This window comes from Musca domestica, unplaced genomic scaffold (assembly GCF_030504385.1).
Source record: "Musca domestica strain aabys unplaced genomic scaffold, Musca_domestica.polishedcontigs.V.1.1 11, whole genome shotgun sequence".
NCBI classification, from domain to species: Eukaryota; Metazoa; Arthropoda; class Insecta; order Diptera; family Muscidae; genus Musca; species Musca domestica.
In genome coordinates, this window is record NW_026712133.1 from 12,591,195 (window position 1) to 12,610,303 (window position 19,109).

A 19,109-nucleotide genomic window follows, 5' to 3' on the forward strand; every position below is an offset into this window, starting at 1 on the left:
GGGTATATTAACTTTGTCATTTCGTTTGCAACTCCTCGAAATGCTCATGTCAGACCCAACAAAGTATATATATTCTTGATCAGCGTAAAATTCTACGTCGATTTAGCGATGTCCGTCTCTCCGTCTGTTGTAATCAATCACAGTCTATGACAGAAAATTGTCTATGCTGGTCCAGGTCTTCGCACAGCTCCAATGTAACGGTGCCTCCCAATGTAACGGTGCCTCCCTATATTTTGATGATTTTAGCTACATTATTCACCGTTTATTTAAAGTTTTCGAATTTGAATATGGCAATGGCTTATGACAAACAATGCCTATGTAGGTCCACGTCGTATAGATCCCAATGAAACGGCTATATTCGGTATTTTTAAAATTTAAACAGTATTTTTAAGGATTTTATTTCCAAATTCGTTTCAAATGCTGGAGGGTATTCAAATTTCGGCCCGGCCGAACCTACTGCTTTTGAACTTGTTTAATATAATCCTCATGCACTCTATAGCAATGTTATTTGGAATAAGAGACTAAAATGTCTCCTTCAAATTGGATGTAATTGGGTATATTGAATAGTATTGAACAGCGTTATCTATTTGAGTGTAATATGATTTATTATTTTTTTTTTAGAAAAAAAAAAAAAAAAAAAACGGCCAAAAATACAATTGTTGGATTAAAATCCTCATATAGAAAGAACTATATCATATTTCAATGTCAATTAGTCTCAATTAGATTCTAGCAATAAATTTGTACTTCGCGTTACTTGGTTTTGACAAGTTTTGGCCCCTGTGAGACGTAGTTTGTAAACTTTTTGTTTTAGTTTTATTAAATGTATTATTCATGAGCCCAAAATATTCAATTTAGGCTCTATCAAAAAAACTAGTTTAGACTCATTAGAGTGCTCCTCTCCACGGAAATCTTTAGTAAAAGGCGAAAGATTTATTCGACAAACTGAAGAGAAGCCAGAGTGAATGCATCAGATGATGTAAGATATACTTAAAGAAACTGTGCGCGGATTAAATGAGAATTATAACCACGTACAAAGCAGGACACAAGAATTCAGAACCAGACGGTGGTTACAATTCTTAGAAAATAAGTAATTTAAATGACATTTAAAGAACAATTACTAAAGTAGTTAAGGGTTGCATCTTTCACTTTAAGATCATTTTCTCACCTTTGCCGAAATTTGTACCCAACAGGAAATATGAAGCGAGAGAAGTTGGTATGCAATGCATTATTTATTCAAAATAACCCTTAGAATACAAAAAAAAAAAAAAAATAAATAAAACGAAGAGAAAATCTTAATAGCAGTTCGTACGAAATACCAGCATTAAGGGGATGATTTAAATCGAGTTACGTACAATGGGAGAAATTACGACGAATATTGTAAGGAAATACCAATCTTTTATTTTCTTATTTAAAATTCTATTCATTTCAGAGAGAGCAAAAGTCTATTCACTCAATTCTCTCAAAATACAAAATATTGAATATTTTTATAATTTACTAGCTGGCCCGGTCCGCGTTGCCGGCCCGTAGTTTTTGTCTATTATGCATATATTCCCAAGCATAATTATTCACGGATATGACTGATATAAGTGTTCACGTACAGGTCGATTTAAAGTGTTTTAAAATACCTGTACCCATTTTTAACCAGTGGGCTTCAATATTTAAACCGTGGGCTTCAACTGTGTGGATGTGCTATACAAATCTATTAAAAAGTATATATCAATCTTATCGCCATATAAGGGATCAAATTAATTTTTAATATGGTAAAAATCGTAGCAAAATCTTCCAGTCAAATGAGCAGTAATTTGGAATTTGCTGTATTTTGTATACTACATAATTGAGGGCTGAATGATTTAAGAATAGCCAAAGTTAGTTACTTTTTTAAACCCATTAGCAACTTAGATTGTGCATTAGAGTCCTCATAAGTCCCCCTAACCATGTCAGTCTGTTTGTCCGCCAAAAGGTGGACTTGAGAGGGTATTATAACATGGATAAAAATTCTAAAATTTGTAGATATGTTGAAATTTTAGTGTAAGATTTTCACCCCCCTAATACGCATTATTAGCCAAATTCTTTGAAATGTGGTTAAATTAGGAGGTACCTTCTTTATATGGGCACTACTCCGAAACATCGACCTACATTGAAAACTTTCTTCTACCCCTTATAATCCAAGATGACAAATAGAGGCCAAATCAAAAATATAGCAGAACAATATAGCATGTCATAGCATTTCGCGAGATTTAAATAAGTAAAAATAGTTTTATCCACCTCATAATTGAGGGCAGAATGATAAGATGGGAATTAATTTTATTTGCCATTTAAATTGTAAGTTGGAGACCCCTTAAAGTCCATATTTTCATCATAGGATAATTCAATGATGATTAAACAAATATTCGGTCCCGTGCTACTTTCTTATATTTGTAATTTGTTCATGTTTCCACAATTTATTTCAAATGGATGCACATCCCAAATCTACGTTCCCAACCAATATTCTCTTGGGGGTTAAAAATTCAATAGAATACAAAATTTTCTTTTCTGACCACACATTAGATGTGAAAGTGGACTTGGGGATACTCCAATGTGGGGACTTTACTTAAATAAATTCCTATGTGGCAATTATCTGTATGATGGTTCCCTACCCCAGGGTGGCATAAATAAAATTTTTTAGCCAAATCAATTGATGAATGTGGTCAATACCAATATGGGCCCTACTCTGAAAATTTCAAATTTTATGCGAAGAGGTTATCTACCCCCTTAGAAACAAAAATGTCAAATAAGGGCCAAAAAATGAAAAAAGTGACCGGCCAAGACCCCAAAAATAACTTAAATCATAGATGGTTATATAAATATGAAATCGGGTTGTTCCCTTATCCATGAGTTATGATCGATATAAAGACCTGCAAAAATGATTTTAGGTATTTTGAATGTTTGGGAAGAATTTCTGGAAGGATATAAAACCTTTTCTTACTAAAAGTCCCATTCGCTCTACTATTTTGCACCTTTTATTTCAATATTGGTATATTACTTATTATTCTCCCAAAGAATTTTGCATTTTTAGCTCTCATTGGACGGATCATTGTCACGCTTTGAAATGAGCCCCATTAAGCTTTTTCGGTCATTTTTGTTTGTTTAAACGTGTTCGCATCTTCCAGCTAACCCACGATGTAGGCCCTGGAGTTGAAAGGTAGATGTCAGTTAACATCCTATTTCGCACTTATTCAATTTTTTTAGTGAAAAATTATTCTTTATTTTGTTCACAAAAAAAATTGACAAAAAAAAGAATAATAAATTGAAAAAGTCTTCAACTTTTTCGCTGATTTTTTACAGCAAATGTTTTAAGATCCTTCCTTACAAAGTTTGTCAATAGAATGTACTATTACTTTAAAATTCGATTCCATTGAAAATGTTTTTTTTTTTTTTTTGATTTTTGCAATGAGATCTCTTTTTCATGATTTTTCAGCGATTTAGAAAAAGTAATTATCTTTTAACTTTGGTGTGACCGCGTTAAATTATTTCGATATCATCTATTCCGTTTCGCCACCACATAATTCGCTACTACACTTCCATGTAACCCGCCATCAATTTCAGTTCTCAAGAAATCAAGTCAATTAAATAAATTGGTATAAATATTCGAATTCAAAAATAAAATATAAAAAACACTACAAATGTACATTAGAAAAAAGTAAGTCAAAATGGAAAAAAATCATGCAAAATAAAACATTACTATTGTACATTTGAAAAGTCAAAATGAAAATGTTAATATATCACATTTTTACGCGATTTTTTTTGGATATTATCCTTTTCGGAGAGTAGACAACTCCGAATTTGTGTGAATCGTTAAAATTAATCCAGCGGTTCTTAAGTTATAAGCGCAGTAACTAACACAACTTACATTTATATATATAGATTATTTATCAATTAAAAACGGAACATTGACTTTGTTTACATTTACACAACCCAAATATGTCGTGAAATATAAAAATATAGAACTTAAATAGCAGAAAAGTGAATAAACTGTTTTCGAAGTCGAGTGACTTCACTAGCCCTGAGTGACTTAACTGTCCCAAGATCAACCATAGTGACATCTGCCGGAAGGGGTAAATTTTAAAACTTTTTAGTCTATACCTTTATTTGTCTATGCTTTTACTAAAGATTTCCGTGGAGAGGAGCACTCTAATGAGTCTAAATTAGTTTTTTAATAGAACCTAAATTCAATACTTTAATCCAACCATGGAAGGTTGGATTAAATAGGACAATTCCTTCAAAAGTTAACGGCCGAAACAGCCAGACCAACATACTGACATAATTAGATCGACTTTAAATGTTTTAAAACAGATTTCGTTCAAAGATACGTTGGGTCTACATCAATTCTTGATGCGCAACATATGGACACAAAAGTCGACTTTTGGATTGTTGGCAACAATAAAAACCGACTTTAAGAAAATTCGGTCATCGACAATCTTTTATACAACAATTGTTTTAAAATATGTGTAAATGTGTGGGTACATAAGCAGCTTGTCATCATGGCTAGGCATATTAATGTCAAATTATAAGAAAAAACGACGACAGTATTCGAGTGCGGCTCTGGCATCTCTTTATGATATGTCACAAAATATGCCATACTAGGACTTCAAGCTGCTATTTTTGTCGGAGTATATAGAATGCAAAGAGTTTTATGATACCCTACACCACTTTGCTAATTTAGTAGAGCTCCACATAACAATTAAAAATTTTTATGGGAGAATTTAATCATACACGCTATGATTATAATTATAATTTAAAGTTCAGAAGACTAAATATGCCGAAGCATTTATGTTGCCCATTTGATATATATGGGAGCTATATCCAAATCTGAACCGATCTTGATAAAATTTGGCAAAGATATTTCTGAGCTGCATTTCATATATTTCCCTGAATACCTTTGTTACGGAGTGCATATTACGGCTGTGGGTAACAAATATAACAAATCGGATGAATGAAGATCGTCAAAATGAAGCGTTTCCCTCTGCGTGTTACAAACAAATGAACAAATACAGAATACCCTGGACCACAGTATGGATTAGGTTATAACTATCCAGATGTCGATCAACAGTAAAGTACTTCAATAGTATTGCTCGCGATCACCAACAACCGCAGAAGCTCATGGATTAGATTCGTCGGTAGAAAGGAAAAAAAGGCTCTCAAGTCGCTAACTTACATTAGCCCTTGGGTTGGGGAGATATTTCATACTCCAATAGGTACAGCCATGGCATAATTACAAAAGGTAGAACAAAGCTACCCCCTAAATACAATTTTTTCATTTGGTGCCCCTATTCTGTCAAAACATGTACACAGTTTGTATAAATGTGTGTGTGTATTGTTTTGAATAAAAATGAAAATAATTTGAAATTACTTCAAATTTAGAGACAACAGAAATGCGATTTTCCACGTAAGACAATATTGGTATAAAATAATATTGGCGTACTATCTTGGATTCAATTTTGTGGAGAAACCCCAAAATTACATTCAAGTTTTGTGTGTTTTCCCCAACATAATCATTTTATGAAAAAAATGTTAAATAAATAAAACCAATTAATAAAGCCTATTTGACATAATAAAGCTGGGAATACATAAAGCGCTTATTTGGCTGGCTTAAGTCATCAGCTGGCTTCTTCGGAAATGAACAAAGGAGCCTAGGGCCAAAATCGAACTAAGTCAACCTAAAACTCCTTTGTTCATCTACGAAGAAGCCAGCCGATGACTTAAGTACAGAGTTGCATTTTCTTACTTACCTTGAAGTTGAGCAACCCTGCTTATTGGGCCAAGTTTTTCGGCAATTTTTATATTCAAACAAGGGGAGAACGGCTATTTTGATTCCTATACTTCTTGTTGGCTCTCTGATATCTTTACCACTATATATATTCGTATATACGCATATCTTCAGTGAATATTTTGTTATCTATTTCAGATATTTAAGTATTTAAATGTGCAAGTCCTTCAAATGTTATCTGGGTTATCCCTCAATTGGATAATGTTATCGTGCCCAACAATTCATGAGAACATTGAATTTATTTTAGCCTTATAATTGCTTTTGTTGGTCGGAAAACAAGTGTCCCCTGTCCGCGCTAAACATACAACGCTACATGGGTTTAGTGTGTTAGCTTTTTTATTGGCTCTACAACAGCGAACACATGTTGTTGGAACGTTTGCCGTTTGCTTCTATTTCTACTCAGAAAGAAAGGGACATTTTTTTTGTCCAAGTATTGATTTACGAGTTGCCCACAATGGGTCAGTGGAATGCTCGAAGGTGTTACTGGCGACATGAAAGTCTTGCTATTGTTGTTGTTGCTCTGTTTTTACCCGCACCGAGTTGCATCGCAACATTGGAATTTTTCAGTTGAGTCAGAAGGCTTCAAGTGCACGGACAAATATTTGCCGCAATTGTTATTGAACTCGATTCGCCCAAGCGAGTTATGTCAATATTGAAACTCCATTTGGAGACTGAACACTGTGATAGATTTTAGTTCAATTTTATCAAAACGGCGAAGCTTTGCAAAAGATAAGCGAGGGGATGCCTTTTCATTATCTTTGATTTATAAAAAAAGGGAAAGTAGAGTTTATCATCAACAAACGATAAAAAAATTTATGACTGGAAGTTAAACAAAATCTTCACTGATCTACAGTTGACATTTAGTATCGGATTGTAAAACAGTTAAGAGCGTCCCAAAGTTGTGAAAAATCAAGAATGAAAAATATATATTTAGTTAAATGCGTGTTTTGGTGTGCCTTAATGGTTGTGATCGTGAAGGCTGAGGAAATGGATTTTCAAGCAAATGGTAAATATAATACCGGATATGTATATAAAAGGGTAGTGAAATAACTGGCTGACTGATTGACTTACTGAAAATCAACGACCAGACGAAACGGCTGAAGCTAGTATCTTGATATCTTACACGAGGGTCAGTCTTGGTGTATAATAGGGCTGGGTTTTTGGAAATTCATACTAAAAGGGAACGAAATGTACTAAAATATACCAAAAATTGATTTTGCATTGGACAAACGGAACGAGCTAGAATTCTGAACTTTTAAATGAGGATCACTGATGGAGTTGGAAATGCATACTATAGTTGTACGAAAATTATTAAATGGTATTTAATTTGGTATTGGTTGAAGGGATAAGGCTGGAATCCTCAAATTTTAAATTGAGGTCTCTATTGGTATTTGGAATTAAGATAAGGGCGTGATTTTGGAAATGTGTACTATAATTGTACGAAAAGTACTAAATAGCACTAAATTTGGTGTGGGGCAAGGAAACAGTGCTGCAATCCTGAAAATCGATATAGATGTCACTGCTGGTCTATGCAGTTAAGATATGGAGGTAGTTTGGGAAATGTGTACTGTAATTGTTTCAAAAATATTAGGTGGTACCAAATTGGGTATTAAATGATGGAATAGAGCTGGAGTAACAAAATTTGATATTGATGTCTCTGTTGGTATCTAGGATTGAGATATGGAAGTGGTTTTGGGAATGTGTACTATAATTTTTCGAAAAGTACTAAATCGTACTAATTTTGTATCACTACTGGTGTCTAGCATGGAGAGTTGTAGATTGTCATGGATGTGCGTACTAAATGTTACTAAATTTGGCATTGGGTAAAGGGATAACGCTGAAATTCAGAAATTTGACGTTGAGGGCACTGCTGGTTTCTAGAGTTAACATATAGAGATTTTAATAACTTTGGACTGAAAAATTGGATGTGAGTCCATTGTACAATTGTTTAACTAATATCTCTCTCTGTAAACTTTAAAAAATTAAAATTAATCGCATTAACTGAAAGTTTGTGTATGATTTTCTTTAAATATTATACAATATATTTTAATGAAAGGACATAGGCTGAAGTTATACATCTGTCAGCACTACAGACTGGTACTTTTTTATTCATCGATTTTAATGGGGTTTAATCTAAATTACTCTTCCTAAAAAATATAATTGCAGCACTAAAACTTTTAGTATCTTTTTTTGCTGTCTCAATTGTGACCTAAATGGAAAACTCGAAGATTCTTGTTTTAAAAGTTTAGACTTTTAGTCCAAAACAAGTAAAAAAGCTGTAAGTTCGGCCGGGCCGAACTTTGAATACCGTCCACCATTTGGTACAAATTTGGCAATTTACAAAAAAAAAAAAAAAAAAAAAAAACAAAAAAAAATCTATTAAAAGTTCTGTTAAAATCTTAAAAATGGGGTTCCGTTATATGGCGGCTATACGAAGACGTGGACCTGCACGGACAATTTTCTGTCACAGGCTGTAATATCCATTACGAACTTCAAATACTAAATTTGAAATAATGTCGCTAAAATCTTCAAAATACCGAATATCGGGGGGTGCCGTTATACGTGGGCTATACGAAGACGTGGACCTGCACAGACAATCTTCTGTCATAGGATGTAGCATCCATTAAGAATCTCAAATACCAAATTTGAAACAATTCCGGTAAATAATGTCGCTAATATCATCAAAATACCGAATATAGGGAGGTACCGTTATATGGGGGCTATACGAAGATGTGGACCTACATAATACACATTTGAGTAAATTTTAATTAACTTACTTCATTTCGGAATCTAGAGTGATTTCCACAGACGAACAGGCGGACGGACATTGTTAAATCGACATAGAATTTTATGCTGATCAAGAATATGTATACTTTGTGGGGTCTAAAATGTATCTTTCGAGGTGTTACAAACGGAATGACAAACTTAATATACCCTCCATACTATGGTGGAGGGTATGAAAACTGTTAGTGGTACCTTTTCGTAGATCTCCACTTTATCGCCCACTTACCTACCAACAGCTACGTACACGACAAATTTAAAAATTCTAGTCTTATCACTTTCTTCCTTCAGATATTAAAAAATATTGGGAGGTATCGTTATATATGGGCTATACAAAGACGTAGACCTGCATGAACTATTTTCTGTTATACCCATTACGATCTCTCAATACGAAATTTGAAATAAGCACAATTAATGTCGAATATTGGGTGGTGTCGTTATGTGGGCGTTCGAAAGATATCGTGATTACAACAGATGAACGGACAGACTGATAGGCAGACAGACCACCATTTTGAAGAAAGAAAAGTCAAGGGTGCTATATGAAAACTTGATCCTGCGCATTCAATTTTTTGTCATAGGCTGTAGTACCCGTTACGAACTTTAAATAGAAATTTTAAATATTCCGATAAAAATGTCGCTGAAATCATCTAAATACCGAATATAGGGGAGGGGGGGATGGTATTGCATTGTGGCTACACGATATCGTGGACCCACATAGAGACAATTCCCTTTTACAGGGTAATGCATTCAGAAGGAACTCCTTGTGTGGATTTTCAGACAATTCCATTTGAAATGTCTCTACAATCATCAAAATACCGAATATCGGGTGGAACGGTAATGTAGGATATACGATATCGTAGACCTTTATAGAAAATTCTCTTCCAAGGGGTAAAGTACTCACAAATAACTCCTTGTGTAGGAGTTTGAATCGAAAAATGTGGCTAAAATCATCAAAATACCGAACATCGGGGGTACCGTTATATAGGGGCTATACGACATCCTAGGCCAATGCAGCCCATCTTCGAACTTGACTTCCCTGTAAACAAAAGACTGATCTGTGCAAAATTTTCCTTCTTATCTTCATTCGTTTTGACTCAAGCGTGATTACAACAGACGAACGGACGGACAGGGCAAAATCGTCTTAGACTTTTTCGCTGATCAACAATATATACAGGGTGAGATAAAAAAACTGCAACAAAGTCAAAAGCCATAAATTTTACTTTTTTAATTTGATTGAATGAAAGCAAAAAATGTTGGAAATAGCATCAAATTTTAGAGTAAGTTTAGATTTGTTGGTATTCCAACAACCAATGAAACCGTCACACGCTGCCCGAATGTTGATCTGCGGTATTTTGGCCCATTCCGTGCGAAGCGCTTGGTTGTGGCGATCGACACTTTGGTATTTTTTAGTACCAACCATGCTTTTCAAAATACTCCAGACACAATAGTCCAACGGATTGGTATCCGGAGATTTTGGTGGTAATATTCGGCATTTATTCTGATGCCACGGTCGATTAATACGAGCGGAGAACGACCGTCGGCTATTATGGCTGTCCACACCATCACCATGTCCGGTGCTTGAGTTCTGTTTGCCAACCGAAGGTGCACATTTTCAGCTGACCTCTTTGGCAAGTAAACACGATCCTTTTGTTCGATTACAAAACTGCTAGACAACGAATGTTTTCGCATCGGAGAAAACCAAATTCGGCAGTTCACCACCTTCGGCCAAGCGAAACAACTCTTTAGCACTTTTGAGTCTATTTTTTTTCTGTTGCACTTTTTGGAATTTCAATGGCTTTACCCCGAGCTCGTTTTTCAATATTTGCCGAATGGAATATTGCGATATGTTCAGCTCACGAGCCATTTTTTGGCCACTGCAAGGCGTTTCGATCAAGTCGCTTTTTTTATTTTCGAACCATTTCTGGTGATGTTGCTGTTTTCTTCTGTTTCTTACCAGTATCTAGCGATGGTATGATACATAAAAGATTTATTCACATTTAAATGCGGGAGTGATCTAACGATAGCCACTTGTGGTTTTCCAGCCAAGTATAAAAAATCACAATATCACGCTTGAATTCAATCACGAATAACTTTTCTTCTGGAAAGTTCTCACCAAAATGCTTTTGTACGCTTTTAAAAAATATAATGAGCTGTCACTGGAATAATTTTAACAGCTATTCGACAAGTGCCTTAGAAATGACAGCAGTTTGAAATTGGTTGCGGTTTTTTCATCTTAGCCTGTATAGTCACTAGTCCTGTTATACTATATCAAAGTTCTCTTTACATTTCGACAGCCTTTTTGATTGCAAGAACCTCGGTCTGAAGAACACACTTAGCGATTTGCTTCAAGCTACGTGTATCGTAGAGATAAAATTTGTATATGTGTTATATCGGTCGACTTTTCCTGGTAGCTCCCCCTCAAATGTCAAAATTTTTAAAAAATTATAACTCTTAAAAATGTTAAGTAATCCACCGATGATTTTTTTAACTTCGCATAAAGTTATAACTCCAGTAACATTAGATCTAGTGTGAATATGGGACTTATCGGGCACTACTTGTGGTATCTTCCTCAACCTCAACAGAAGGTGTATAGGTCCAATTTCAATGAAGCGCTCCTTGTGTCATGTTCAAGATTGTAGTATTAATCCTTTCGCCTTATGCCACATTTAGTACCATTTAGTACTTCTCGTACTTATATAGTATGCATTTTTAAAATCATTCTTTACCCTCCACCTTGAAAAGGAGGGTATATAAACTTTTTTAATTCGTTTGTAACATTCATAAATATTCGTCGTAGACCCCATAAAGTATATATATTTACGATCAGCATTCAATTCTACGTCGGTTGAACGATGTCCGCCTGTCTGTTGAGATCATGATACAGCCCACATTATTTGACGTAGAGCTTCAAAACTTGGCAGAGCAATTTGTATTGTGTCTAGGATGGTTGGTATTGAAAATGATTATATTGTTCAACGTTTTGGTATAGCCCCCATATAACGGTACCTCCCGATATTCGTTGTTTTTCGCCACATTTTTGCACGGATTTGTCTAAAAAATGTTAATAATGGGTTCAAGCTCCCCGTTTTTGTATAGCCCCCATATAACGGCTCCTCCCGATATACGGTATTTATTTTAATGATTTTTGCCACATATTCCCACGGATTTGTCCAGCAACTGGTATTTGTAGTTTATAATGGGTTATAGCTCCGGTGGCAGAACATAGTGTGTATAGGACGACGTTTTCCTATAGCGCACATATAACGATACCTATCGATATTCGGTATTTCGATACTCCTAGTTACATTTACCCACGAAATTGTTTCAAATTTGGTATTTTAAAAGATTTGGTAGATGACAATCCTTGAAGAGATTCCCGATTTGTATGGCCCCATATGACGGCATCACTCACTTTTTGGGTTTTTGAAAAGTTTAACAGCATTATTCAAACGGTCTTACTGGTATTTGTAGTTTAAAGTGGAACGCGTATGAATCCAGATACTTTTATATAAAAATGTTTTCTTTACCCAATGGCGAAGAGTATTAAAAGTGAGGCCTGGCCGAATTTTTTTAATTTTTAATTTTTTTTAATTGCCAACATTGAAATACAGAAAATTGGAAACGGCTATCTAAATAAAAAAGATTATTATCTTGGTTTTGAATAAATCTTCGAACTACTTTAGGAAACAAGATTATAGTCATTCTACTATTTACAAATGCATTTCTTATAATATATCTTTAATATCTATTATATTTTTAATGACTCATGACTCACTGACCACGTCGATTTAACAATGTGTATAATTCGTGCTAATAGCAAATAAAATATTAATTACATTTTGTGCCTATCTACAGACTTTTTTTCAACAACTTTGCTTAATATGGATATTAACTCGATAATTTCACCGATTCATTTATTATGAATATTAAATTCAATGCAGTTTTTCCATTGTTTTAAAGTTGTGTTTTTAACTCCAGCATAAAGCCCAGAGGACACATTTGTTATAGTGCATTTCATTCGAATATAAGTGTTGTTGAAAAGTAGGTAGGGGGAGCGATAGAGGGTTTTATATAAAGAACAATAATTATAAGCTTTCAATAGTTAAATGTGGGAAAATATCGGACCGATAAACCCCTTTTTCATGTTTTTCATTAATAGCATGTTGCCATTGATATTCGAACAAGGTTTTTCGCTCTTATAATTATGAACACAAAATAACACGTTCTCACGGCACCATTCGTCATTCGCAGTAACATGATACATTAGTACTTATTTATTTGTTTTATGAAAAATTTAAGCTAGGATATGTAATTAATTAAAATTAATAAAAACAATTTAAAAAGTATCAGTTGCTTTTGCCGGCAGATGTCTACCCTCAGCCTATGTCCGTATATTAAAATATTTTTTTTGTCTTGCGTTATGATTATTCAAATTTTTTTAACCTCTATTGGGATGGCACCGAAGGAGTGGGACAATACTTTCCTTTTCGCATCTGACCTAAGATTGTATAAATATAGCCTCCTGCCAGGTTTGGACTATATCGAATTTTCTTCCATTTTATTTAAGATAGTTGTATATATTTCTTGGAAAATGTTGTTGGATTGATGTGGTCAATTTCCACACTTTTTTGAATGCAGATTTAAAATATTAACATTGTTAATAATTTTTTATTTTTATGGGGAGGTACCAGAAGAAGTGAACCGACATACTTACATTTGTGATTGATAGAAATCTTGAGATACCTAGTGTATCGCAGGATTTTTTTCAAATGTTATGAGAGTTTTAATTATTCAACATTTTGAGTTCCATATTCACACGAGATCTAATATAGGTAAAGTTATTGCATTATGCGAAGTAAGAAAAAACAACGAATAAATATTTTGAATTTTATGAGACTTGTAACCATTTAAAATGTTGTCCCCTTGTGGCGTGTTCAGCAGGAGTGGCTGAGAAGTCCCTTATTCACATCAGATCTAGGGTTTAGTGCAACATTGCGATATACATACTCAGTTTAATGAGAATCGCTGACTTGTACTCAAAATTATGACCCTTTGTTAAGGAAGGTTCTTGATGGAGTGGTCAGCCATTTTCCATATTCCCACCAGATTTTACGTTTATAAAAGCATTTGAATGTAGGATGTTTGAAAAGAATGGGATAATAGCTTTGCATTTTATGAGCGTTATAATTATTTAAAATTATGACCCTTTGTGTAGGAGGTACTAAAGAGGGTGGTGCCCCATATCCCATCTTCTCACAAGGTCTTCGGTTGATTAAAATATTTTGGTTTGTGAAGCTTAGCGGTGAAAAATTTTACATTTTGTGGGGGAGGTAGCAGAAGGAGTGGACTGGCATTGCCCATCTCCCAACTCGATCTACGAGTACGTTTCAAAATAATAGTACGATGTACCAAGTTTGGATCAAATCGAATACTCCCTTCGAGAGTAGAAGTGCGCATCAGACGACAGACAGACGGACGGAAATCCTAGATTGTATCCAAATGTCCACAAACGGGTTTCGCCAAAAGAAACCCAATGTCTAAACAGGACTGGAGTGACTGGGCCAACCCGATTTTTTTTTGTAGTCTTCTGAAAATTTAGTTTGAAGTAACTCCTGATATTTTTTTATATCCCCAGCCAGATGGCTACAATCTGTCGAAGGGAGCGCCCGATTTGGTCCAAACTTGGTACATCGTCAAAATTATTGCCAAACTTTGTTCGAGTTCGGAGATGTCTAACATCGGTCAACTCCTTCTCACAAAGGGTCAATATTTTGAATGACCAAGACGATTATAATATGCGAATTGAGTATTTGATTCTCTTCAAAATTCACACTTCCCAATATTTCTGTGAAGATGGAGTACATAGGACCACTCCTTCTGATTCCTCCCAACAATGGGCCACAAATTGGAATAACCCAAACTCTTATAAAATTCGAAATAGGCATCAGATTCATTCTAAGCTTCACACACTCCAATATTATCACTAACACAAGATCTGGTATGGGAAGATGGGATATACATATTGGCTCAGTATCTCATATAAAATACTGGAAGAAGTCGAAATCTGACTGTTATATATGTTACGGGTAGCTCTACTAAATATGCATAGTGGTGTATGATATAGTCGGGCCCGCCCGACTTTTGAAATTTCTTTACTGGTTTTCTATGACCATGAGTGATTCCTCTCGAATTTGTTGAGTGAAACTCATATTTTGGAAGCATGATTCTACTGTAACTGTATAGCGTTTCGATTACTTTAAAATTTGCGCCTAAAAGTATGATATAAAATGCTTAAAAAATGTTTACTTTTTATAACCTCCACCATAGTATGGAAGGAATATTAAGTTTGTTATTCCATTCATTTATTTGGCATTGAAAATGGGTCATGTAGGTCCACGTTTTGGTGGTTTGCCCCCATATAACGGTACCTCCCGATATTCGATATTTTGATGATTGTTTCAAATTTAGTATTTGAAGTTTGAAATGAATACTACAGCCTATGACCGAAAATTGTCTGTCTTCGTGTAGCCCTCATATAATGGTAACCCCCCACCCCCCATATTCGGTATTATGACGATTTTAGCGATATTTTCCATCGGAATTGTTTCAAATTTCGTATTTGAAGTTCGTAATGGATGCTACAGCCTATGACAGAAAATTGTCTGTGCAGGTCCACGTCTTCGTATAGCCCCCATATAGCGGTACCTCCCGATATTCTGTATTTTGATGATTATAGCTACATTATTCACCGATTGTTTTTGTTAAGTTTCGCATTTAAATATTGTAATGGCTTATGACAAAAGTTACCTATGCAGGTCCATGTCGTCGTATAGGCCCTTATGTAACAGCTACATTCGGTATTTTTAAGATTTTAACAGCACTTTTAACGGATTTTATTGTTTTTGAGAATTGCCAAATTCGTTCCAAATTCGGCCCGGCGAACTTACAGCTTTTTTTCTTGTTACTAATTTTGAGGTGTAAATATTTAAAAATATCCAGACACTTTTTGACGCCAATTTTAACAAATTGAATTTTTTTCTTCTAGAAATCACACCGAATGCACCAACCGCCGCCCCAATGTTATCGACAACACCTTTGCCGATTGTTTTGCAAATGACCACACAACAGACGGTGGAACCTCAGTCAACGGAAAACTCTTCAGCAAATAAACTGCCAACTGAAGTGAGTAACAGCGGTCAGTTGGATGGCGAATCGAATCAGTTGAATGCTGAAAAACATCCGGATAAAGAAGTAAACAAAAATGAACCACACAAAACACCCAATGATGTGGAAGTTTTCGAACAGAAACCTGGACCGATAAAACAAAATCAAGAAGAAGAAGCGGAAGCTGCAGAGCCGGAGCCGGAAGCGGTACCAGAAGCAGAACCTGAAGCAGTAGAAGCTGTACCTGAAGCAGCGGAAGCTGAACCTGAAGCAGCAGAAGCAGAACCTGAGGCAGCGGAAGCAGAACCTGAGGCAGCCGAAGCTGAACCAGAACCGGCTGCAGAACCAGAAGCTGAACCTGCCCCAGAACCGGAACCCGAGGAAAATCCCGAACCGGAGCCCGAAGAGGCACCCGAATCAGAGCCTGCCGCACCCGAACCAGATGAAACCCCAGAAACTGAGGCAGAAGTCAAACCTGAAGCAGAACCAGAACCTGAGGCAAAACCAGAAACCCAACCTGAGGAGGAAATGCAAAATGATGCACCAGCAGCTGATGAGACCGCACCTGAGGCGACACAAGCCACACTTGTGGCCACTGATGTATTAGATAACAAAGATAATAATACAAAGACTTGCTATAGCTGTAATAGCCTGGAAGAGATCACCTGCAAAGATAAACCGACGACACAGATGAACTGCAAAATAGGTGATGCGGATAAAAATGGCGGTCACAGGGGATGTTATACTATTTTCAAAGGTATGTTGATATTTTATTTAGTACATAGAATACATTATGATGTATGTATTTATGTCTATACGGAACATAATGTATGCTTAAGTTTACTCCAGTTTGGGATCATTGGGCTTTTCTAAAGGCTTGCTCATGAAGTTTATTCCCAAATTTTTGCAAAATATTATAATTTGGATAACCCCGTTTAAAGGTATATGAACTTTTATCAAAAAGTTCTCTTAATACATGTTGATACTGGAGAGTCGGTGCATGCTGTCTTATACGTTTCGCCGCCACTTGAGTGTCGATATTAGAGGCTTGCCGTAGTCACGATTTAAGGTTTAAACTGTTTCACTCTTAATATACACATACCTAGGAAGCTGACTTATTCTATTGACTTATACCGAGTCTACAATAGAATGTTGCTTCCTAGTCTACAAACCAATATCTTTCTCACGTACACTTCGCTTTGGGAAACCCTTGGACAACCGGGCAAAAATGTCCATTACCAAACAAAAAATAATTTTTGGCAATCGAAACTACTTACAAATCATAGGTCGTACAAAAGGTAATTGCCAAAGAGCTTCTTTCCAAAGGCAATGTGCGACTTTAAAACAGTCCGGTTACGTTGGGTAATGTTTTATTAACCGTGTGGTAGCACTTTCCAGTACTTAATTCCTGAATATGAATCTATATGACAATATAGCACTATTTTTATTAAATGTATAATAAAAATAAATTCCACACATGTACACATACATATATATTTCCAATTACCAATCAAATGCTTTCTTTTCAGCCGACACCAATATGACAATGCGCGGATGCATCGATGAATTGGCCGAAGAGGGTCTCCGTGATTGCCTGACCAAGGATAAAAATTGTCTTTTGTGCTATTCGAATGGCTGCAACAACAAACCATCGCCCAATGCCGGATTCAGGATCCAGTTGGATATATCCATGCTGATACTGCTCAATGGAATTGCATTTGGTTTTATTAAATATTTATAAAATGTGACGTAATTTTTTTTTATATTTCTATTTTTTCACAATTTTAATACTTCAAAAATTGAAATGAATAAATGAACAAAACGTGATTAGTAACAAGTCAAAAAGTATCAGTCGGCTTTGCCGACAGCCTCAGCCATTGTTCGATTATTTTAATATAGTTTGACTTCTGTCATGATTATTAAAATTATTGACCCTCTATGGAGTAGGTTCCGATGTCCATTTCGTATCGGACCTACATAAATACGATATAAATGTGGGATAACTTGGTTCATGGTAGAAATACCAGGTAGCAACATAAGGCGAAATTACAACAAAGCAACTTTTTTGGAAATTTGATATGTCAAAGTTGTAGTCAGGGCGAATTGTTTTGAAGTGCAAAATTTGGGGCAAATTATTTTTCCAACAAAATATTGAATTAAAAATTCTAAAATTGTTGTTTTTTCTATTACCGAAGCAAATATTCAAAACTTCCAACATCGATTGAAAGTAATGCTGAAGCCGCTGCATCTTGGTTTGATTATAGCACGTTCAATACAACATTTTTGAAAATCACAGAGACTGGAAATGGAGTGATCGCCCATAATGCGTAGTCTCCAGCGCGCCAACGAAGGACATTGGCGATAATAGATGTCCAATCGTTGTTATCTCTTCATCATCCTTACACAGCATGCAGTCTTGGTAACGTTGGCAACGCTGATTTCATATTCAATAGCGATAATGTTATTTACAAGAAAATATACGGAAAATTAGTTTTGATGCTTTAAAATTTGGTTTTGTGGTGGTTCTGGGGTGTACCCTTTCTTCTTTTGCTACATCGTCAGCTTTCTCGCTGTAGTGACATGCTACCTAAAAGGTACTTTAGGGTATATTTACTCCTCAGGCTTACTTAAGATTTGGATCAAAGATTGCAGAAGATACAGGGGGCTGAGTCTACTGTGAGTCCACGCATATTATTTGCTCAGCTATGAAATGTATAGCAGACAGGAAGTCTTTTATGTATAGATAACTTTAATACATTGAAATAAAAAAAATTATCTCAATATTTAATCACACCCCAAAAATTGCCGATGTTTTGTTCCCCAAACCAATCCAATATGCTTTGGAATCATTCACCTTTCACTGTTGAAACCCTGTAGTGTATAACATAGTTGAAAATCCGTACAAATAAGATGATGAAATTCTATGTATCGGTTTATCTCCTATATGAAATTGATTCCCTGTTTCACTTATTTCAATTATCCACGAATTTTAGATCTCCATATTACCTATGCCTACCATATGTTGAATATATACTTTTTCCCTCATACTCTATAAAAACGTAAAATCTAGATTTTCTATCAATAGCAGTTTGAAATCATGCAACAATTTTCTTATGTGTAAATGAAGGCGAATTCAAATTACAACAATTTTTTGACATATCAAATTGATACCAGCTGGCCTGAAAGGGTTACCTTGTAATTCTACCATGACTTGGTTGGTAACTTCCTTCACTTTACATGGCACATGTGACATTTTTAGAAAATGGTAACATGGAGGTACCAGAAGGAGTGGACCGGTATATTCCATCTTAGCACAAGATCTTGGGTTTATAATAATATTGGGATGTGCGAAATTTTA

The 19,109-nt window shown here is 35.3% G+C and overlaps 1 protein-coding gene and 1 non-coding gene across 2 annotated transcripts; one reads left to right on the top strand and one right to left on the bottom strand.

The window, feature by feature from the left end:
* Positions 1-841: 841 nt before the first annotated feature.
* LOC131807113 (U5 spliceosomal RNA) lies at positions 842-962 on the bottom strand. Its single transcript, XR_009344294.1, has one exon. It is a non-coding gene; the product is annotated as a U5 spliceosomal RNA (small nuclear RNA).
* Positions 963-6,344: 5,382 nt separating this feature from the next.
* Positions 6,345-17,599, top strand: LOC101901449 (magnetosome-associated protein MamJ). The gene is made up of 3 exons (XM_005175848.3): positions 6,345-6,812; positions 15,633-16,508; positions 17,281-17,599. Exons 1-3 carry the CDS (start codon positions 6,722-6,724, stop codon positions 17,490-17,492), a joined length of 1,179 nt encoding a protein of 392 aa, XP_005175905.1. The 5' UTR covers positions 6,345-6,721; the 3' UTR covers positions 17,493-17,599.
* The last annotated feature ends 1,510 nt before the right edge of the window (positions 17,600-19,109 follow it).